Source organism: Ammospiza nelsoni, chromosome 6 (assembly GCF_027579445.1).
Source record: "Ammospiza nelsoni isolate bAmmNel1 chromosome 6, bAmmNel1.pri, whole genome shotgun sequence".
Classification (NCBI taxonomy): Eukaryota; Metazoa; Chordata; class Aves; order Passeriformes; family Passerellidae; genus Ammospiza; species Ammospiza nelsoni.
The window spans coordinates 40229995-40253364 of record NC_080638.1 but is presented as its reverse complement, the minus strand read 5'-3'; the positions used below and the strand labels follow the sequence as shown (position 1 = coordinate 40253364).

At 44.0% G+C, this 23370-nt stretch overlaps 1 protein-coding gene across 1 annotated transcript; it reads right to left on the bottom strand.

Annotated features, from left to right (window-relative positions):
* Positions 1-2426: 2426 nt before the first annotated feature.
* PAX9 (paired box 9) lies at positions 2427-21995 on the bottom strand. Its single transcript, XM_059474475.1, has 4 exons — positions 21824-21995; positions 20293-20919; positions 17895-18037; positions 2427-4033 (listed from the first exon to the last, which is right to left on the bottom strand). Exons 1-4 carry the CDS (start codon positions 21825-21827, stop codon positions 3779-3781), a joined length of 1029 nt encoding a protein of 342 aa, XP_059330458.1. The 5' UTR covers positions 21828-21995; the 3' UTR covers positions 2427-3778.
* Between the last annotated feature and the right edge of the window lie 1375 nt (positions 21996-23370).

Here is a 23370-nt window from a genome sequence, read left to right as displayed (position 1 = left end):
CTGCATTTTCACCTGAAAATGGCAGTTCCCATGTGAAGTCTCATCTCACGAGTGTTTTTAATGTGTTGGAAAAGCAACAAAAAGCTAAAAATAAAAATGTGTTTTCAGCACTTTCAAGGATGCCTGTATTAACATGCTCAATAAGCCTCTCTTTTGTCTGAATTTGGCAATGGTGGTTTTTCATACCTATGCTATTTCATAGCTAAAAATCAATAAAACTAGCTCTGTTAAAGTTTATGGTTTTAAGGCAAGTGTTCCTTGTTGCAGCATTTTATTATCAGTACTTGGCCAAAGAGAAGACAATGCTAAGATAATTTCAAAAACTAAAGCAAAATGCTTTATAATTTGTCTTTTATTAATTTAGAGCATTCAAAATATAAAAATAAAATGCTTTAAACATACTGTATATACATATATAGCCTTTGGTTTTACATCCTTTCCAACATGAGTTTTTTCAGTTAATAGCTCAGCCTGATCTTGGATAAAAGGAGAAACATTCAAAAACAGAAAACAGCATGGTATGAGAAAACAAACCTATGAATGTGCCAGCCCAATGCCCCATTACTCCTTGTGTAATGTGGGCTGGAATTCAGTTTTACACTAAAGATCTTCTGAACTGGGACCATGCAAACAGTTGAGTTGAAGGGAGTACTATTAGGCTTCACTTATTTCTTCGGAAGCATTTAACTCTGGAAATGAAGTGTAGACTTTTCAGATTAAAAAAATTAATTCTGCACCCACATATACAGAATATTTCCCAAAGGTACCCATTCACCTCAGTGGGTTCACTCCAGATTTACACCCAGGTACTTGACAGCAGCAGTTAACCCTTATTTATTATTTTTTAGGAAACAATTCCCTTTTGCTTTTTAATTTCATGTAAAATGGCTTAGAGTTGTGTGATAAGTGAACGTATTGCAGTTTTCAGTTTACCCGTTAGTATAAGCAGTGAAATAGTCCTTGGGCAAAGGAGTATTCTACACAGTAGGTTTGAATTGAAAAAAATAAAGAGGGAAACTTCACACAAAAAAGCTCCGTGACAGGCAGTTCACCAAGAGCCAAGGCCAGGCACTGTTGCTCACTCTGAGCAACACTTTCTGCATGCAGCCCCGCTGACCTCCCAGCCAGGGGTAAGGAATCATGTACAGCAGGCAGATGCATGGGGAGCTGTACCTAAACAAACACAAAACAAAAATGGTTTATGACGGTGTATCCCATGGGAGGAGTAATTAACATCATGTCCTGCCCTTGTTTTATAAATTATCCTGCTTTAGCTGAGGATAATGAAAATAACTGATCTGTCTGTCTCCCAAAACACACTAATTCCTCATTGGAATGTCAGGAAAGACAACTTTTATTCCAGAAATGACCTCATGTTACTCAAGAAAATTTGGAAAAATTTTAAAACAGGCACACTGTTACAGGCTTGCAAAGTCTTGAAGCTCAAAAAACCTGTGCTTTGAAAAGTTTCTCTTCCTTAGTTTTTTGTTTTCTTTTCCCTTTGGTGCCCCTTGTTTGAGTTCTATGGAAAACAATAGGTACTCTCACTCAATAATTCTATAATCAAGTAGAACAATTAAGTTAAAAGATAAAATCCTCTTGCCAACTTAATCACTTATCTACTTATGATCTTTTCCTTATCTTTTTTCCCCATTTTGTCTTTAGTGAAGAGCTTGTCTAGTATTAAATTAAATTCTTATTTCTTTTTTGTGTTGTTAAGGCTCATCTTATTTCAGCTATAACAGCATAAAGGCAGAACAACATCCATCATGTCACTAACAGTGTGGCAGAGTGGAAATGCACTTGTGTGCACTTTAACTTTAGTGGTTTCAAAGAAACATTCTTGAAAAATTGTTCCACTGAATAACGAGGGTTTCAGCATCTCATTAAAACTAAACAGCTGTTGGATACCTTTGAGGCTGAAGAAAATTAATTACATCCAAGATCAGATCTTTGTTTCCTTGGGGCAAAAATATAATATCTGTGTTCTTTACAGAAATGCAGTTCTGTTAGCAATTTTTTAGTGCAAGAGGCAAAGGTGGCAGTAGCCACAGAAGTCCATCCATATTTCAGGGGACATACTGTACATGACATAAATACTGATTACTTAGATTGTTATGAAAATTTACTCACAGTTGTCTTGGTGATGAGAGCTGGAAATCCACAAAAAGATAACTACATTTTAAGAGGGAAATGTATTTTACTTTCTGACTGAATTAGTGTTTAATATGGGATGCAGATAGAACAATATATGAAGAATAGTATTTTCTTCTTTGCTTTAACTATGTCTACAGTAATTTAAGTTATTGCTGAACACTTTTAAAAATACACAATATATTAATAGTCTATGATGGATATGAAATGTCACACCAGGCTTTTTTTTTCCACGTTCATATTCTGAACATACCTACAGCATGGGAAAAGCATAACAATAGTCAGAACTTTATTATTGCCCAAGGAAAACAGGTAAATTTTCAAAAATCAGAATTTTAGCTCTCTTGGGATTAAAGTTGAAAGCAAAATAACTGGCATGGAGTACTTGCCACTGCATACAGAAATGTAGAAAGGAAATTTGCTAATATTAAATAATATGTCTGTTTGTAGCACCACCACCAGTATACCTATTAGGGGAAAAAATGCTTCAGAACAACAATGTAAACTTTACCAAGAGCCATACTTTACATTCATTAAAGCAGAAATTAAAGACAAGGTCCTCTTTAAAAATTACAACATAATCTGGACACAAGTGAGCTGAGAATGATGGTACAATTCTGTTTCTCAGTGGAGTTTTTGACTGATAGGGCTTTTTAAGCATCTCTGCACAGGTTGCACACTAACAGCATTTTCCTCTACAGTTTTCTGTTTTATTCAGGTATTTTCCACCCATATTTCTGTTTGTGTACTTCATATAAATGTGGTGTTTCATGAATCTGGGAGGCTGGGTATAACTGGCGAGTTACTTAGCTGGATTTCTGCCTTTGACTCTTCTGCCAAAGAGATAACTGTCTCATAAGATGATGAAGCCTCCACTGTAGGCACAAAAACATGACCAAAAACCCCTACCTAAACCCCACCATGCAAAGACATAGAAAATAACTAGAAATCTCCTTAACTTAAAAAAATTAAGAAAAAGAAAAAAGAAAAAGGTAAGAAATGTACTGGAAGGTGAAAACAAATGCTGTCAAAAGCCTCTATTTACAAATGGATAAAATAAAATCACAAAGATCTTGCTACTGCCTGACAATGGCAACATGCCAGAAGAATCTGAAAGCCACCTATTGCCTTCATTCTATATTTGATTACCAAAACCCAATAAAACAACAATAAAGGACCTCATAATGACAGTGGATTGTATAATCTCATCAATTAAAGGGTTGTTCTCTAGGCATTTGGCAAACACTTCCCATTCAGCCACCTTTGCTGATTCAAGGCATAGCAGAATTTTCTGTGGTGATTTTTCTTTATTGATTTTTGCACAAATCTTAGTAACAATTGCACATTTAGAAAGTTTGTGATGATTAAGAATAAATATGCGTGGTTTGACCAGGAGAGAGTGGAACAAGGCTCCACGAGCCCTTTGAGGGACACAAAGTCTTTAAGAGCGCAACACCACACTTCTCTCAGTTTCTGATGTTGTCTGCAGCTCTTTAATCCCAGAAGCCCTCGGGGAGACAAGTCACGGGGAGAAAGGCCAGGTGTGGCCAGCATGAGGGGAGCAGCCCGTGAGCTGGGCCCGAGGAGCTGGCGAGCCCGTGGTGCTCCTGGAGCAGCTCCTGCATCAGAGAGCGGAGGCCGTGACGGAGTGGCCGCCCTCCCTGGCAGTCTGCATGCCCTTGAAGGCCAGCGAGGCGGGGATGTCACAGCTATGGGGAGACAGCGGGGTGCCCCCGGCGTGCTGCCAGCCGTGGCTCGCCATGTAGCTGGATGGAGTGGCGCTGTACGTCATGTAAGGTGACACCTGGGCCGGCGTGGCGTACGGAGGCATGGCCGGCGCGGACACAAAACTGCTGACGGCTGGGAGGCCATTTGGAGCCTGAAAGGAGAGGGAAAGGAAAAGGATTTCTGAGAGAGTAAGACACGTTGGATCTGGTGTAAAATAAGCTGCTCTCAGATGCTGCTGGGGCTTTGTACCAAAATTAAGACCGGCAAGGACACCAAGAGAGAATTCCATAACCATTTGCCTGAATTTCATGGGCTCAGTGGCCCCTTCTGCTTTTCTTTTAAGACCAGTTACCCCACTGTGATCAGTGCTTCATACCTCTCCCAGCAACGTGTCCCAGACAGGGACCACCAGCAGATGATGAGGAAACACACACCAAGAGGAAGGCAGGATCTGCTAAGGCCCCTGTACACCTGCCTACCTTCCCACAAGCTGTTGTTGATGGACTCCTCGAGGCCTGTGGTTGCATCTAATCATTAAGTTGAGAGCTACTGGAGGGGTTTGTAATGAGTCTCCCCCTTCTCTCTCACCTTGATGCACTTGGCAATGATTTCCACAGGTTGGAGTAGATTAACTGTGACATTTACCTACCTTTCCCGAATTTCACACAGACTGTTGGTCACTGTTGCAAGCCCAGCTGGGGAGTGCTGGGGCAGTTTAGCTGGGTGTGCAGTGACCACAGCCGTCCCAGTGGCAGGAGAGACAGACCCATCCCTGAGCCTCTCCTCTCCTGGCCCCGAAGGAGGGTGGGCTCAGCCTGAGCTGCCATGGGCAGGTGTGGGCACAGATCTGAAAGCAACACTCCCCAGAGTGAAGAGGTAGCAGTGGCTGGGGGAGGTGGAACATCTTAAACTCTTCGGTAACTGTTTGTTCAGAGCATGAGTCAGAACTATAGTAGTAGTACTATTGATGGTGACTTTTAAAAATCTGTTTTCTAGATACTTGGGATAAAAAACTTGCAAATGTTCTTTGCTCATAGCTCCTCCTGGTTTCAATAGGGCTTCTGTACACAAAACAATTGCAGGGCTGGGTCCTTTCCTGCAAGCTATTTTCCTAGGTCCTTCTGTAGGCTGGAGAGAAGGGTTTCTATTTAAATAGAGAAGGGAGAGTCCTTCAGTCAGCTATGCTATGATTTCACAATTAATGACTCCTTATTCAACTAAAAACTGTTTGGTGGTTTATTTCACACCCATAAATGTTTCTTCAGCACAACAGGTACTAACCAAGATCATTTATCTTGCTTCGGTTTCAATTTGTGTAGTGTTTTTTTAGGATTTGGGGTGGCATTTTTTCTCAAAAATGTTTCCTATCTGGATATGAAAGAAGAGTATTGATTCATCAAATCCTGTAGCATCATCACATGGTACAACTGGACACAACCTGAGTAGTGCAAAGCTAAAAAATTAAACAGACTTTTGTTACTGCTAAAACTTCACGTGGTGTTAACATTTCACTTGTTAAATTTCTCACAGTTCCACTGTCTTGACTATCCTCTCATTGTCATTTGGGAAACAGAGCAGTAATTCTGCTGGGCTCTGTCAGTATAAACCTGTACAGCAATCTAAAGCAGCAGACACAGCAATGGGATCCTGACCACAAGCCTCCAATAGGAATATTAATTAGTACAAAACTTACAGCTGCATCAGCAACATAATTGTCATTCAAAATAATTAAATACTTTGTTGAAGCTGAACTTGCCTTATTCTTCTGAAAATCCAAATACATGATCTGACCAGTAACTCGTATTATGTGCCCCCTACTGTGACTCAGAATTACTTTAGCCTCAGCTTTAAATATCAGTGCTTGCAACAATGCTGATTAATACAAACCTGCAAATAATTGCACTTCAAATCAGTAAAATTCTTGAATCACATGGAAAATAATGTCATTGAATTCACTGGAAATAAAAAGTGTGGCCCTAAAAAGCTGCTTTTCCAATGTGCAAACATGAAACAAGAATGAGCACCTCTGTTTTTTGTAACAAGCACCAACCAAAAGCTTTGCACAGGCACTGTAGATTCATTGAAGCCAGGTTGTTACACTGGGATATCAAGAGCCACAACCCAAATACATTCTGCACAGAGGAGTACAGAAACCCTGGAGGGGTGGGTGCTGAAAAGAGAAAATTTATGGGACAAGTCCCTGAAGTCTCATAGCCATTGAGACAGCACAAACCTTCAGCTTCTAGACCTCAAAGGAGAGTTTTTGGGCTCTGTGAATCCACCCTGTTCCTCAGGCTTTCCCATCCCAAGGAGGCTGGTACCAAGCAGTGGGCTCAAGGCTGTGCCTGGAAGCCCATTTTAAGTAGGATTCCTCATTATGAGTTCTCATCTTTCGTGACCCCTTAGTGCTTGTTGGCACATTGCCTGGCACAGATCTACCCTGTACCCACTAACACCCTTGAGAAGGTGTGTTAGTAGGTGTTAGTGGGTACAGGGTAGATCTGTGCCAGGCAATGTGCCAACAAGGCATCTCTTTGCTGGTCCACCAGTGTTCCAGCCCATGTCCTGGCCTACTGCATCTCCTACAGACAAGGCCTCCAGAGGTTCCCCAGCAGCCATAAGCAGATGACTTTGCATGATCTGAGGCACATCTGAGCTTCTGAACGCCTCACATTAATGCAGATATTATTGATAAATGCTTTATCAACAGGCTTGTTGAGAAATATTTGATCCAATCACATATGTTCTGTGGCCTTCTGGCACAAAGTCTTCAAACTATAATTCATGAAGAAGCCCAGGTTTCCTATTGAATCATACTGTAGGTGCCACTTGGGTTGTTGTTGATAAAACAGATGGAAATTGACTAAAGATTCACTAGTTTTTGTAACAGCTTAATTTAAACAAATACCTATACATATTTATAGCAGCCAGAACAACCCTTTTACACACACACACACACACACACACTTATTCAAAATAAAGTTGTGAAAACTGTTCTTTTTATAGCATTCTATTCTGAATGTGAGAAAGATATTGCCCCAGCTACTGAGGGCAGGATGTGGAGACAGTTGTGTAGGGACCACCAGCTGCAACCTGTCAGAGGCCACCAATGCTGTCTGTCATCATTGCCTCACTGAATTGGTGAATCATTCTTATTTTTGTTGCAGTGCTACAAAGCTTTACCACTCCAAACCATGATTCTGTGGGTGCCACAGATGCCCTCAGCCAAGCAGGCAGCACTGGGATGGGTAGGAACTGGCCCAGCACAGAGTGCAATTGTGCCTCAGGGGAGGTTTGAGCCATACCCACAGAGCAGTCAGAGGCTTCCTCTGACCTGAATTAAAAGATGAGGGGATAGAGAAAATCTCACTCTATATGATTTTAAAGTATGCTACTCAAAAAAAAAAACCCACAAACAAACAAACAAAAAAACCCCAACACCCAAATTTTCATCTGATTTTCATCTGTGAAAGACTTGACCTAATAGTCTTGACACAAGCATTTTTATTTCCAAACAGCCTTAGACACAAAGCGTAGGTTATCAGAAGGGTTGAATCTTGTCTGTCAATCTGGCACTTTTTACAAACATGACATTCACTTAAAATAAATGGAGGGGATTGAGTTCCATGACCCTGTATATACTGGACAAATAATTCATCCTGCAGTATTTCAATCAGAGGAAATGAACAGCAAAATCTAAACATTTGTAATTAGGAGTGCAAGAACCTCATGGTGTTTATGGATTTTTAAAACCCTAAGAATTTGTTTTAAGTGCAGAGGTTCTTGAACCTGGCTTTTAAGTTTTATAAATATTTTTTTTTCTTAATTTGAACCATCGTTTTTCAAGGGAAATCTAGTTTTTTAAGCAAACAAACAAACATTTAGTTGTAGTTGAACAAGAACCTTTGCTGCGTCAGAGATAAGGGCTCCCATTTAAAGTGCCTACTTTCTGGCTTCTACAAATATCAGAGAGGAACTTCTGCTCTCAATTGCTGCTTCTATCAATGTTTTCAGACAACTGATGGAATAAGTATTTCCAAACTTTAGAGCTGCATTTGAAACCTAGAACACATGACTTCCCACCAACTCACAAATTCATGTAAACCTGTTCTTTCAAAGCTACCAGCAAAACAAGAGTAATTGGGTCAGGATAACAAGTTGGGTCTGGTGTCCTTCTGCCAAGTTGCTGCTGATACCTGCCAGTGACATTAAAAGGAATATTGAGGTGGGAAATCCAAACCAGGGTGGACATAAAACCTTGCTTTAGGTCACAAAAAATTGTCCTGCGGAAACAAGCAGATTGCACGTTTTCACAAGTAAAGGAGTTGGTTGAGTAGTTTTAACAGATGGAATCTTTAGTTTTGGTCACTTTGGATACAATACTAACTAGAGACAACTTTTTTTGTCATTGTTTTCAGTCTGTTTTGCGACACAGAGGGAGTGGGTGGATGTAAAGCAAGTCTAGAACCAAGCTAATGTGGTCTTTGGAATAAGTAATTTCCATTAGTTGCTTGGACTCCTAAAAGTCAGAGCAATTCTTTCACAACCAGAGGTAACCACCAAATACACCTGAATATCTGTTTTGAAGGTTATGCTTGTATAATGTGTTGCAGAGCTTCAGCCTCCTCTCCCCTTCATGGTAAGAAGACACAAGGGTACAAACTTTCTGAAAAAACTTCCCAGTCAGCCCATGACAGAAAAACTACCTGATTTTGGTTTCTTCTGCCTTGATCACAGAAGAACCAGAGAAACACGCAAGCTAAATTTCACTTTTAGTCCTCATGGTATAAATTCTAATTATATATTGCAGTGAATTTATATTATTTTGTTTCATTCTTTTCCTTCTCTGACTTTTGCTTGCTAGATACGTGTTCTCTCAGTATCAAAATTAGTTCATCTCCCATGTTCTCTCCCATGTTGATTCTAAATATTTCAGAAAATGACCAGGAAATGTAACATTCAAAATCACAGTCTGTTATTTATATTAGCTATCATTAATGGCAATAATGTAAAGGATCTCATTTCAGTTTTATGTGAATACAAACATGAGCAGATTTGATGCCACAGGTGGATGCCACCTCAATTTTATAATCTAACTCTAAAGTCAGTGTCCAAAAGAATGTAAATAATAATAATAATAATAATAGTAGTAGTAGTAGTAATAGTAATAATAATTTACTTTTATTTACAATTATTTAAACGAATTGGCCATTGTAGTATGATTGCTACAGTATTTAATTAAATAGTTCATGTATTGCATGGACTGAGAATGCAGGCTTTGTAGAAGCATTCTGAATTGCTATTCAAAAAATGTTTCTGGAGAAGCAGCATATTCTTCAAGTTGGAGTTACCTAACTGAGCAGCCTGAATGAGCTTGGACAGTGACTCAACCCAAAATTCCCTGCTGCAGTCATCACAAGTTCAGTCTGTGTCACGGCTTAAGGGACACACCTCAGGTGACTAAGGTTGCTGTTTCCATTTGTATCTCGCAATTCTAACCCTGGCTTGGATGGGGTGAATCTTTCCTGTCCTTGGATCAGCAAGCTCAGCACGTTGCCTTGATCCTGCAGCCCAGCCCTTCCCGAGAGCCACTGGAACCAGCAGCAGAGGTACCAGGAGCAGGAGGTGGGAGCAGGCACTGGAGCACAGCCGGCAGCAGCTTCCTCTGCAGGGATGCAGCCGCAGCCCCGCACACACACACACACCCTCTCGCTGCTGGTTTTCACAATGAAAACCTTCAAACATTGTCTGGAAATGACGGATCTTTCCCAAAGGGCCTGAAAACACAGTCATGAAGAAGCTATTGCAGCAGTTGTTCTTTCCTCAGCAAGAAAAAGCATAGCAAGAAGCAAAATATCTAGTTCTTCAGTTAGAAGAGCAAATCAGCACAAAAATCCAGAGGATATCTTATTTTTAGGGACATGCACATAATTAGTTAAAACGATTATGACAGCAAGATGAGGAGCAATCAAACACAAACTGCAAACATCAAGGAAGAAAACATGCTAAATCTCTCTTTATAATTGGAGGTTAAATATGATTTATAAATCAAGTCAACATATGGGATCCCGAGGGAAGAGCAAACAAATTTTCCAAGTAAAACAGCAGTAGCAGCAGGGGTGAAATTGAAATATCATTTAGGAAAATGGCATTACTAAATTATCTAAGTAATAAAAATTGAGTTTTTTTAGTTTTTTAAAATCTATAAACTTAAGTAATATTTTTGTATAAATTGTAATTACTAAATTAGAGCTAAATTCTGAAGTTGCAATTCAGTGCTACAGGATCAACAGGAAAAATGACGCTACCACAAATCAATTCAGATCAGTGTTCCACTAAAATTAATGTGTCTACACAGGTAAGGCACAATTACCTAAAGAAGGGTTGCAAAAGTGAACACTGAGTAAAGTTCTCCAGTTTATTATAATGGGTTTTATTAGAAATATTCTTAAGAAAAAATGAGACAAAATTGCTAAGGTGTATCTGAATAAGCCAGCAAGAGTTAATCCTGCAAATCATGGTTTGCTTTTTACAGTGCTGGAAAATATTCTTACAAAAATATTTTCATATTAGACTAAATATCCATATTCTTAGATGAATTAACTTATTTTATTGAAAATTTTCCTTAATTTCACTGCAATCAGTCTTAAAATGAGACTCTGAAAAATTAGGACACGGACATTAAATAATTTTCATGTTCAAAAAAAACTTAGAAGAGGCAATATTTTGTATGTAAGATATTAATTTTTCATAATAATATAAAATATAGTATTTGCCTTTGTTTTCAAGAAAGAATGAACAGTGATAATGCATTGGAATGGAGAAGCTTTTAAAAATAACACATGGGCAAGGGGCTTACATAGCTGCTCTGTTGCTCAGCTGAACTGAGTTGATTTCCAGAAGACTGTGATTTGAAAAAGAGACCTTTCAAAAATGGAGAATTACACTATTTCTCTTTCACTGTAAGTTGAGCAAAGTAATGCTGGTGTTCTAGTTGAAGTCACAATTAAAACAGGCTTATTCTTAGAGCTGAAGTGCTCTAATATTTCAAACATAGTTAGCTACCCAATCCTTTACATTATCTCTTTAAAAGATGCCATTTTCTTTGCAGCTATTTCTCCCATTGTTAAATTCAATTCACAACAATGTACTGCATAAGAAAATCACACTACTTCCTTCTAAAATAAAGTTCAGTCCTTTCATAATGAGCAGATCCCATTCCCCGTGTTTAATGTGCTTTTTTATTAACTTAAAGTTGTTTCCTTTACCTAAAGCCATCCCCAGCTGCAGTGAATAACACAGAAACCAGATAATATCAACTGAGTGTTTTAACTATAGTTGGGACATGCATCAAGATCACTCTAAATGATATTTTCTTATCCAGTTTTAAATCTCAGCCTCTTCAGGGAAATAAAATCCCACTTTTGGAAATAGTAACTTGAATTTACACACCATCACCAATCCTTTCCTGAAGGAGCCAGGGGCATTTTATGTCTTTTCCAAAGCAAACTACATCAGAAACAAAAGAAAAGAAAAAAAAAATGGGGGGGGGGGGGGGGAAGACAAGGGGAAGGAAAAAAGGAAAAAAACACCACTCATTCACTAACACTGAGTAATCTACTACAAAAACAACGGAGGAAAAGAGAGAGAGGAGAAAAAGGCATGGTGGATAAAGGCAGGCAGAGGCTGCTGTAAAACCTCAGCACATTCTGAGGGAAAAGCAGGGAGCAAGAGCTTCCAGTGCTTCTTCAGAAGTGCAGTTGGCTTAGACATCTTTCACGGTGAAGTGAGATCCACCACGGCCACCAAGCACACATAACATGTCCACCTGAACATCTCCAGTGTGGATTATAGTTCAGAGTCTGCACTGTTGTTGAATGGTTGCTTCCCTTTCCTACGCCAGGGTGAGAAGAATGATATAAATCAAAGTCACTGCCTTTCCAGTGAAGATGCTGGATCTTGGGGTATGTTCTACTATTTAACAAACTTCACAACCAGACTATTTCAAAGTGGGGTGAAAAAAATTTCTGGTTGCTTTAAGCACAAAGCCTGGTTCTGATGACAAAAGCACAACTTAAGTTTGTCCTTAGACAGATATACTGGGATTATGAGGACAATAGGAAAGCACAGGAAAAACAATCGTGTCATATAAGCAAACTCCTTTGAGTTGGAATTAACAACAGATTCCCATAGTTTTAGAACAGATTTGCACAATAATTCCCCTTTGGTATTTTGGCAAAATCTGGAATTGGGCAGGGCACACATGGACTCTAAACAAGCAAATACACTGGAAGAAATAAACATTTGTTCTTTTCTATGCCGTTGGTTAACACCATAATGTCTTACTGAAAGGTTCTATGAAAAATGCCTTCTTAATATTATATACTTAGCAATATATTGTAATTTCAATATGCTGTTATTTAAATGAAACTGGAGGAGGAGACTTATGGACACAGACCTTCAAAGGCATTCTAGATGTCTAGAAACTAGGCAAATATGGGGTCAAACTAGTAAAGTCTTCACCTTGTTCTCTTCAAGGACAGCCAAAACAGCAGTCTCCTATGTCTAGCAAATCTCTGCTGCTGCAGTTACTGGGAAGCTGGTACACTAAGAAGGGTGAACCCATAACCCATCAATTGTTAAATGCCCACCATTGTTACGACTAGTTGTGTAGGCAATTCCTAAAAGCTGATAAATTGCCACAACAGACAAATTCAAACACACAATACAGTCTTTATATACTTGCCAATCTACTGCAAGAACCAAGACTGAACAGGTCAAATCACATCTAACACCCCTGCTCCTGGCACTCTGCTTCCTTGCTGTGACAAGTATCTCCCATCATTCCCACTTTACAGTCCCTGATCATGTTTGTCATGGCAGACCTCCTGGTGGGTTGGGGTCCTTTGAGCAGAAGGTGCTTAGAGTGCAGTTTGAGTGTCATCATACCATTCACTCACCTCTCTGACTTTCTTTATTAGTTTCATCCGGGTGGAGTGCCCTGAAGCCATGTGGGTTGGTGGACAGGGCACTGTGTTTTGGCCGTGGAAGCAGGTGGCCAGTAAGAGGCAGGTCTCACAAATGGGGTTCGAATTGGGTGCCATCCAGATCACCTGGGGAGGAATCGGGTGCATGTAGTGGGATCAGCTCATGCCCCTCACCCACAACATGCAATGACAAGGATGCCTAGACCTTGAGCAAGCTGTCTTAGTGGCAATGCTTTGATAGCAGGCCTGGTCTGGAGATCCTAGTGAGAGTGACACAGAACCAGACAGTCTCCAAGCCAAGGTCTGAACCCCTGCACCAGACTCTGCTAACAATGCCGCTGGCTACTATGGCAAGAAAGCAAATTAACACCTCTCCTTCACAGCTTCACCCCCCTGCTGCCTGGGTATGACTGAAGAGCAGTATGTCCAGACCTTTGTCATTGATGGATTTTGCACAGAGCCACAGCAGGAATCCAACTGCCTGGATCCCAAGATGCCAAATAAGTAAATTTACTATTTTTTTTTTCAGTAAATCATGTGTGTAGGAGGACTATGTAATTGGCCATAATTTAAAAATTTAATAATTTTAATAAAGCCATAAAATATCTAAGGCTTCATTTTGATGGTCTCCCCAAGTTACCCTATGTTGTGGCTTCTAAGCACTGCAGATGCAGTTGCAGATGCATGGGCACCAAATATACTTTTTTCAGTGTTCATCTATAAATGAAACATCAGGAACTAAATGTCTGCATTATCTACATTTTCTGTGCAAGTCATTGTCCAGAGTTGCACCTACATTTGCAGTCATTTGCCCTGATATGGAGCCTTCCCTTGATGCGCTTGCAGCACGCAGAGCTCACGGCCCCAGTCAGAATGCAGCCGAGGGACAGGGAATGATATCCCAGCAATGCCAAAATCTCAATCCTCTAACAGCTGAGGAAGTTCAGCTGAGACAGACCTGAGGTAGCTGCTGCTTAGGGGTTTGGCCAGCGTGTCAGAGGAAGACTTCGCTCAAACTATGTTGACAAACCCCTCTGAATTAGGAGGAGTGTTTTCTGCAGCTCCAGCAGGTTTGGGATGAGGCCTCCAAACAGCACACCTTTTCCAGGAGGGAGCTTGCCCTTAGAGCCCCCAGTTACAAGCTTTTTCCCATTAATGAGTATCAGCTCCCTTTTGCAATATGTACATCTGCTTCCTGCAGTGCACACAGAAAGTCATTCTGAAAAGAAATTATTTCCATGCTATTTGCCTCTCAGCAAATCATACAGACATATGTCAGGTCTTCTTCATTTTCATACATGTGTAATTACAGATCACAACTCTTTTTCACTTTGAACATCCATGATGTTAGTCCAGCAAGTCACAAGCATCAGATGTCTGAGGTCTGCATTTTAAATACAGTACGTGTTTATTAAGCATTTTGATTTCAAATGCAGGTTACAAATGTGTTCATATTGCAGTCATTTCAGCTATTTTCTCTTAATGCAGTAGTCAGTATAAGCTGTGCAATGCAAAAGAAAATACTCAGAATGTTCATCCTTTGTAACAATAGCATAATTATCTGTAGAAGCACCTGAACACCGCACTGAATGTGCCTCCCTGCGTAAATAATGCAATATAACTGAGCTCCGTATGAAATGTGTATGACACAACACTGTCAAACTCTTGGAAAAATCTATTTTCCTTTTCAGTTTCTCTGATTCACAGTCACCCTGTTTGAAAGCCATATGACAAACCTGTGAGTGTGATACACCAGGGAAATTATGCAACTGCTTATGTATAAATGACAAGCTGGGACATCGTGTAATTAAACCTGAATAGAAACTTGACATGGTATCTTTTGGTTTCCTGTGGAATGTTTTGTACAAAATCACAGTCTGCCAGGCTGAGCTTTCAACTCCCAAAACCCAAATATGAACAGCATTGCAAACAAAAGCCCCAGGAAATCCATAATACATAAAATGAAAAATGCTCTACATCCAGAGGTTCAGTTTCATGTTAAACTAGTGTGACTGCATATTGTCAAGGCAAAAATGCGAAGTCTTCCTGCCTTTTTCGTGAGTGAACTCCCACTGATGTGTGGGACAAGGGCTGAAATGTAGCCAATGGAATCGATTGGAGAGGTCAGCCTTGGCTGCTGCCTGAAAGTCTGGGTTGTCATTAAGAGTTTTGCCTACAAAAAGGCTGCAGTATCCCATGTCTTAAAACAAATGTATATCATTTAAAAGAAGTGATCAAACAAATTTACTGTAAAAGTACACAAGAAGTTGTTGTTTGGTCTCAGTTTTTCTGGTCTTTCTCACACGGAGGGATTTCCTGGGGGATTTCTTGAGAAGCAAAATACTATCTTCCATGATTAAGGCTAAGGGACTTGCCTAGTAATTGTGGAGCTATTTTCAAGCTTTGGACAGGTGAACTTTGGATGTTGGTGATGCTTAAATACATAGATGAAATTTGTTGGAAAATGCAGAATTAGCCATCACTCACACAAAATTCAATATTAATGTGCTTCAGAGCACATTTCCTCTGCTCCTGTGGTGAAACTGGGAAGCCTAAGCTAAACATCTACACTTGATTCCCTTCTTTTGTAGGCACCTCTGATTTTGATAATACAGGCATAAAACTGGAACATCACAGAACGAACACTTCTCTTCTCTGGGGGAAATCTGATGTCTGCATCCTTAAGACCATTAAGAGTCTTTGTAACAAGCTTTGCCCAAAAGAGATAAGGAAATAGCAATTACCCCAAAGTACAACGACAGAGCCTATTTCACCACAGTCCTTCTGGCATATTAAGTATCTCTGAGACTTCCCCATTTCCCCACCCCTCCAGATACCCCCCCTGCTAGATTCACAAATGAACCAACATTCTCTCATATCTCCTGCTCATCTCTTTACACCCAAAACCATTCACATTGCAAGACACCATGGATCCCATGATGTCAGAGAATTTTGTAAGTCTTTACTGTCACAGGCTGTCACTCCAGACTCAGTACACTTCAGCGAAAAGACAGTAAGTCAGCACTATTTGCAGCAGGAATTTGGTTCATAAGCTTCACTTCACACTGTCTGGAATAAATATTTTGGGAAAAGTAATGTGGCAAAAAACCTGCAAATAATCACATTTTCCCATCCTTATTTAGCATGATTTTTTTTAACATATTCTTAATTATCAAGGTAGTGAACTTGTGACAGACAAAGCAATTGATGCACATTCAATTTAATTCTCCGGGCAACAATTCTGAATACTATATCAATAGACTGGTCTACGTGTTAGAACTTTCCAAAGCCAAATTCTATTTACCTATATTATTACAGGGAACAAGCTGAGAAGAACCTCCTCTATATCTTCCTTTAGAGACCAGGGTTCTGAATATGGCTTTTCTGCCCTTTGAAACTCTCTGGACAATTTATTTGGATAAATGAATTCCATTTTATTAATAGCAATTTTCTCAAATTTTAAATAGCACGTATGTTTAAATAGCATTTATCAGGTGATCTTTCAGGTTGAACAGAACTTTAAAGTAAAACTGATATCGACAATAGAACAGTTATATATTATGAAAATTAAATCATAAATATTGAAAAAAGAAAAAAAGAAAAGGCAAAAAATTTTTTCCAAACCAGCATTGAAAATAACTCAGTTTATAAAACACTGTTTCTCAACACATCTGTAGAAGTAAACGAGACCCATCAGAGGCCATGGTTTACAGCCTATGAACAAGATCCTGTGAATATTTCAGCAGGACTGCATGCAGAAGGCCCAGCCTGGAACCTAAAGCAATGAAGCCACAGTACAGCTGCTCTTACAGAGTAGTGACAAGCTATATCTACTATTTTTTAGCAAGACTGTTAATGCTTATTTTAGTCTTTAAAGAAAATTGTAGAAGGAGTAGTAACACTAAATCTAAATCTAATTCTATCCTTAACCATATGGCTACACTACAGCTCATATTATTTGTGTTATGAAACGAACATAATAATAATGGCATAATAGAAAAACAGAACAAATAGGACAGCATTGAGGGTAGTGTACTGTTTAAAAGGCAATATATGAAATGAAGTAGCTGTTCACTATCGGGATCTACAGTATTTCCCACTCTGCCCGCTCTTTGTGAGCGTTCCCACAGTTTGCGCTCCGCATCTTGAATGTGAGTCTGATTCAGCTGCTCTCACCACCAAACACGAGCTACAAAAGTCTCCTCTACATGGATCTAAAACCAGACACCGAACTCAAAACATACATCCAAAACCTCTGTCTTTGAGCAGGGAAAATGCTAAACAGCGATTGTGGGTTTTCTTCGGCTTGGTTCTAAGTACAACAAATGCGTGGCCGGGAAGTCAGTGTGTCTGAGAGACCTCTGATGCATTTTGAAATGTTTCCATCACACGGAAAAAATGTTTTCGAAACCTGTGCTTTCCCAACGAGTAACAGTTGAGCCTTTTATAGCTTTTCTCCTGGCATGGGACATGATTAGCAAGCACAAAGATTTAGACAGAGATTTATTAAGTTACAGTTATATTGTGTTGTAATTAAAACGTAGGAAATTCGCCGTCTACTTAAGCGTTTAAAAATGCTTAATGTAGGAAGCAATTACATCTCATTTTCAAATTATTCCCCTGACTACGGAGCGCGCTGCGGACAGAGTACGGCGGGGCGGAGGCGGCGGGCCGGGCCGGGCCGGGCCGGGGGTCGGCGGCGGCGGCGGGTCCCGAGCGGGCCGGGGGCAGCCCCGGGCCCGGCCGCGATCGCTGCGGCCCCGCAGCCCTCCGCAGCCCTCCGCAGCCCTCCGCAGCCCTCCGCAGCCCTCCGCAGCCCTGCGTCTCCCGGCAGCCAGGCGGGATGGGCCGCCAGGCCGGGGGAGGAAGCGGAGAGAGGAGCGAAGGGAGCCAGGCGTTTTCCCGCCCGTCCTTGCAAACCAAAACCGAAGAAAGTCCGGCACCGGCTCCAAACCGAGGACGGTGGCCCGAGGCCGAGCTCAGGAGCCCTGTGCATCACTGCCCGCCCCCCGCCTCTCTCTTTACCTGGCTGTACTTGGCCTCCTGCTCGAGGGAGCTCTTCTCCAGCCCGTTCACGGCGTGCTGGCTCGGCGGGTGGAAGCTGTTTCGGCCCAAGCTGCTCCATTCCTCCACCTTGGGGCTGGGGTAAGGCGAAGTGTCATTCACTGCTGGAAAACAAAGGAGCGGGAGAGAGGGAGTTAGAGGCAGAGACCGGGATTCGGAGGTGGATACGGCTTTGCATCGGGATGGAGACGGCCCCCTCTCCCCATGTAAGCCACTCTGTGGGGCAGCGCTAAGGGGGAGCCGGACCCTCGCCCGCCACATCTCGCTGAAGCTCCCGGGAGCTCCTTGAGACGCTGATTCGTGGGCAGAAGGCAGTCAGCCCCTCCGTGAAACCGGTGACGGAGATCAGCAGCCCAGCCCAGAGCTGGCTGGCTCGCCCGGCCCCAGTCCCCGCACTGGCGGGACGGAGCTGCCGCCCGGCATTTATCCCCCAGGAGCTCCTAAGGGGCATTTACGGCAACCGCCGTGTGTGTGTTTGTGAGTCAGAGGAGAAACGACACCCCGTGTGACAAACAGACCTGACACGCCTGCAGATAAACTGGGCTCCAAACACTTTTTGGAAGAAAAAGAAAATGAAACATAAAAGTAATTTTTTTTAATAGGGAAATGAAAGGAAGAAGATAAGAAAGCGGGGAGGAAAATAAGTAACAGTCCTATTATTTACATGCTTCTCAGTCCCGCCATGGGCATACCGGGATGATTTGCTGACGGACAAATTCCCGCACCGGGGAGCCAGGGGAGGAGCAGGGGGAGCCCTGTCCGAGCCCCGCGCCCGGAGCCGCCGTGGGAGGGGGCTTTCCTGCCCCGCCACCCCGCCCGGCCCCTCGCCGTGCCGGGCAAAGGCACAAATCTCAAGTTGTCTTAAGAAATTGAGCTCCCTCGGCGAGCGCCCTTTTCTGCTGATCTCACACTTTCCCATGAATAGGGGCTTCCTTTCCGTGTCAGCAAGGTCAGTTTACCCTATAAATCAAGGGCGAGCAGCCCCCATCTGCGGCATCGGCCGCTCCGCAGCCCCGAGCCTCTGCCGGGAAGGGGAGGGGGCGATTTCACACTGCAGAAAGATGTGTGCCGCTGCGGGGGCTGGGGGAGACGGGACACACACCGGGACACCCGGCAGCACCGTTAGAGGCCTGCCTGCCAACGTGGTGTTAATAAAGGAGGAACTCACTAAACAAAATAAAAACTAACAAAACAAACAAAATCCCACAACAAAACAACAACAAAAAACCCCAACCGTAAATTTCTCATGTGCTTGTAATGCACTCATTCTTTTCAATGTTCATTGCCAACGCTGCCTCTAGATTGCCTCAGAGATTGCCAGGCTGTATTTGTTAAAGTCGACTCAGAAACAAGCACATCTGTTTGTGCCAGTGAGGACTAGAGTAAAGTTTATATCATGAAGAGCAAAGAAGAACAAACTTGCATTTTTATGCATGTATACATATTAAAAAACATGCTTGTGTGTTGCTTGAAAAAAATATCACCTTTCTGATTAAATAAGAAAAAAATTATTCTGCAATGCCTAAAGGATCATTTTGAATTTGAAATGCTGGTAGAACTGGATTATTGCTGTTAAAAAGGCAGTGAAAACAGAGATCAAAATTCCCACCTCTCCACTAATACTGAGAGAACACTGGGACACAGAGATCGCTGTAGGCAAAGGTTATTCTGGACTGTTGTTTTCAGTGACACTTTGAGCAACGCTTTCACTGTTAGCTCACTGGCAGAGACCGAAATGGAAAAAATGTCCCTTGCTAGCGAGCGGCTGGGAGACGCGACGCAGTTTCCAGGCGGAGGAACCGAAAGAATGTGCAAGCGATAAAAGAGGCAAATCTTGGGCCTTTGGTTTTCCTAGACCACCGCTTCGGAGGAAAATACACCATCAGAATGAAAGCAATTAGATGACATTTGAACTTCCTGCCGAAGCAAATTTGGGCTGATTGCGAAAACTACAGAAAATTGACTCCTCAGTAACGCCAAGGCAGCGCCCGTGACCGGAGTGCGGCAGCGAGCCTCGGTCGGCACCGGCACCGGTACTGAGAGCGCGCTGGTGCCGCCGCACCCCGGGCCGGTCCCTCCGAGCAGCATCCCCACCTCCCGGGTCACAGAGGCGGAGGTGACGGCCGATGTGCCCTGTTTGCAGGTTCGCCTGCAGCCCACCCAGGCCCTTCGGTCGGCCTACGTTCCGAGACGCGCTGCAGGGAGCTCAGCGCCCTGCCCGTGCCGGGGAATCGCCAGGGGTTTCCCGAATTAAACAGCGAAACCACCTTCCGACCCTCGGAGAGGAAAGAACCCAGGGACCGAACCCCTCCGGCCCTGTTTGGCTGCCTTTGTGGCCCCGGCTCCCCCCATTTCTCACCTTGGTCTGTGATGGACCGGATCCCCAGGATGTCCGTCACCGAGTGAGAGGACGGCCACGTCCTGGGCATGGCCATGGTGCTGGGGATCGCCGGCACCCCGGGAGGGGTGGACACCTTGGCTCCTGCAGCAGCGATGGGGCTGGGGTAGGGGTAGATGTGGTTGTAGGACAGAGCAGGCTGTGGGGGCGGCTGGTGCTGCTTGTAAGACTCGTAGTGACTCTGCTGAGACAGGTTCCCGATTTTGTTCCGGAGGATGCGGCTGATGGAGCTGACCGACGGCACGTTGTACTTGTCACACACGCCGTCGGCCAGCAGGCGATCCCGGATCTCCCAGGCGAAGATGCCCGGATCCCTTTGTTTGTAGGTCCGGATATGTTTTACCACCGTGGGGGTGGTGACCCGAGGCTTGCTGCCGCCGATAGCCCCCGGTAGGATGGAGCCGGTCTCGTTGTAGCGAGCCAGGATTTTGCTGACACAGCCGTGGGAAACGCGGAGCTGCCGGCTGATGTCGCACGGCCTGATACCCAGTTGCGCCAGTTCCACAATCCGCAGCCTGATGGCATTGGGCAGGGGTCTCCCGTTGACAAACACCCCCCCGAGCTGGTTCACTTCCCCGAAGGCAGGTTCTGCAAGCAAATGCACAAACAGCCGTCGGACACGGCGGACGGCACAGAAAGAGGCGTCTGAGCTGCTCCTCATCACAGACAGATGTCACAGACCCCCCCCTCCCCGGTCACTCCACGCACTTCTTTATAATAGCGGGATGCCCCCGAGACTAAAGGAAGCAAAGGGAAGGGAGGAAGAGAAGTGAGAGGTTAAAAAAAATGGGAAAAAAAAAAAAAAAAAAAGAGAGAGAGAGAGAAAGAAAGAAAGAAAAAAGAAAAGACAGAAAGAAAGATAATCCGTGGCAACAAATGTCGGAGCTCTCCGGACTGTGCATCAAACATATTCCCAAAAATAAGCACATTCCAGGGATGAAAAATGAGATCGCCCCAACAGACAAGTCAGCTTTATTGCCACAGGAAAAAGGAACGCGAAGAAAACAAAAAGAAAAGAAAAACATCGTCTAAGACGTGGGGGAGGGGGAGGAAGGAAAAGTAGTTGAGGAAATTCTTTTACATCTTGGGAGAGACGAGGGCAGCGCGGTGCTTCTGAGTCGGGACTAACTTTTTAAAGACCGCTCCTGGTGCTGTTAGCGCCTTTCGCTTAACAGCACGATTACACTGGGCTGTAAAACAAGCGTGTTAAAATGTTAACTGCTAAGATCGGTGTCAGGAATAATATACAACGTGTCACGGGCTCCAGCCATCCGCTCGGCTGCGATCCTGCCTCGCACTCGCCTAATAACAAGCCGACTAGTCATTAGCTCTCTCTCTCTCTCCCCTGCTCCTGACCCTCAACATGTTCGTACAACTTGTAGGAACACGAGCAAAGTCAATAAGGGAGCCGCGGCGGTGGCAGATGAGTGCGCACGGGTGCTCCCCCTCTCTTGACAGCACTTGAACCCTCCTGCGGCTCCCGGCCACTTACCCATTCCTCTGAGCGGGACACCTCGAGGCCGGCCCTAAATCCCAGCGGATCCCTATGCCCGGGAACGGGCTCCGGGCCTCCTGCGCTCCTGGCCGCACCGGCCCCGAGCCTCTCTGATCTCCGCTGAGGAAGGAACGGTAGCGTGAGGAAGAAAAGAACTACAAGGAAATCTACATCCCGACAAGAGAGCCTTGACTTCTGCATTTCAACCTCAGGGCAGCGTGGGCAGGGCCGGGCTGGGCCGGGCCCGCGGCCCGCCGCCCCCCCGACCCGCCCTTGGGGCGGCCCCACGGCCCAGCCGCCCTCCCAGTGGCCGGGGGAGATGACGGACAGCGCGGCGGCGGCGGCGGCGGCGGCCGCGGCCCTTCCGCTGCGCTGCGCTGCGCTCCGCACCTGGGCCCGCCGCGCCGGGACCGCGGCTCCGCACCTGCGGCGGTGAGTTGCGCGGGGAGCGCCGCCGGCGTCGGGGCCGCGCCGAGCGGGGCCAGGGCACGGCCGGGGCCTCGGCGCGCAGCTCCGCGGGGCCGGGGCGCGGGCGGCGGGCAGCGGCGGGCAGCGGCGCCCTTCCTGGCCGCTTTCCCGGACTCAGCAGCCGGGGAGGGGGCTTCGAGCCTGGGAGAGCGGCTCCCCCTTTCCCCGAGTGAAGCAGAGCCGTGTCTTGACGCACACACGGTTTGCCCGCGTTGAGTTTGCGGACCGCGAGAGAAGCTCTTCGTGGGTCTGGTCGCCTCGTTGTAATAAAGCACCTTTTCGCTAACGAATGTTTCGCGGGCGGTGTACGAGAAGACAGTGAGCGATGCGAGTTGCGTCATTTTTGGTGAAAATCACCAACCGGTCAGGAAACGAGCTGCAATTTCCCTCGCCTTGGGAGGAGACGGGACGGGGCTTGCCCCGTAGCGCCTGGCCCTGGGATGCTGCGTTCTCCGGCCACCGCGCACCGGCACCGGGATGCTGGCGCTCGCTGCCAGCGCAGACGGGCCCCGGTTCTGTTTTCATCCCACTCTATCACTGCGCAAGGCTTAACCGTAAAATGTCAATGCCTCGCAGCTGACTTCAGCTTTGTAAAAGGCACTGATACATATTAGCAATCCAAAGAAAAACAGGCAACGCTGGTAGGAATTAAAGAATGTGTGGGTCACGGCGTGTATGTGGAAGAAATATTTGGTTTGGCGGTGTAGGGATCCTAAGCTGACCTTGTGTGTGTGCGTCTTATGCCCTACCTTACATCGTGTTGCACACAGAGATCATGGGCTTCAGCTAAGGATTTGTGTTTGGTCTGGTTTTTTGGTGGTTTTTTTTTTTTTTTTTTTTTGTTTTTTTTGTTTTTCTGTATTAATCTATTAATCTCCTGAGATTCTTCTTTGTCGTTTATTGCTTTTATTTTTTTCAATAGAGTCTCAAAGTTACAGACTCTGTAAATTAAATAAAAGTGAAAAGAAATAAGGCAGTGATCCTAGTGCACAAAATATCACCAAGTAAACCACAAAATTTATGTCGCTGGTGTGCATAAACATAGTGTCGATATTATTTCAATTGAAATGTAAGAT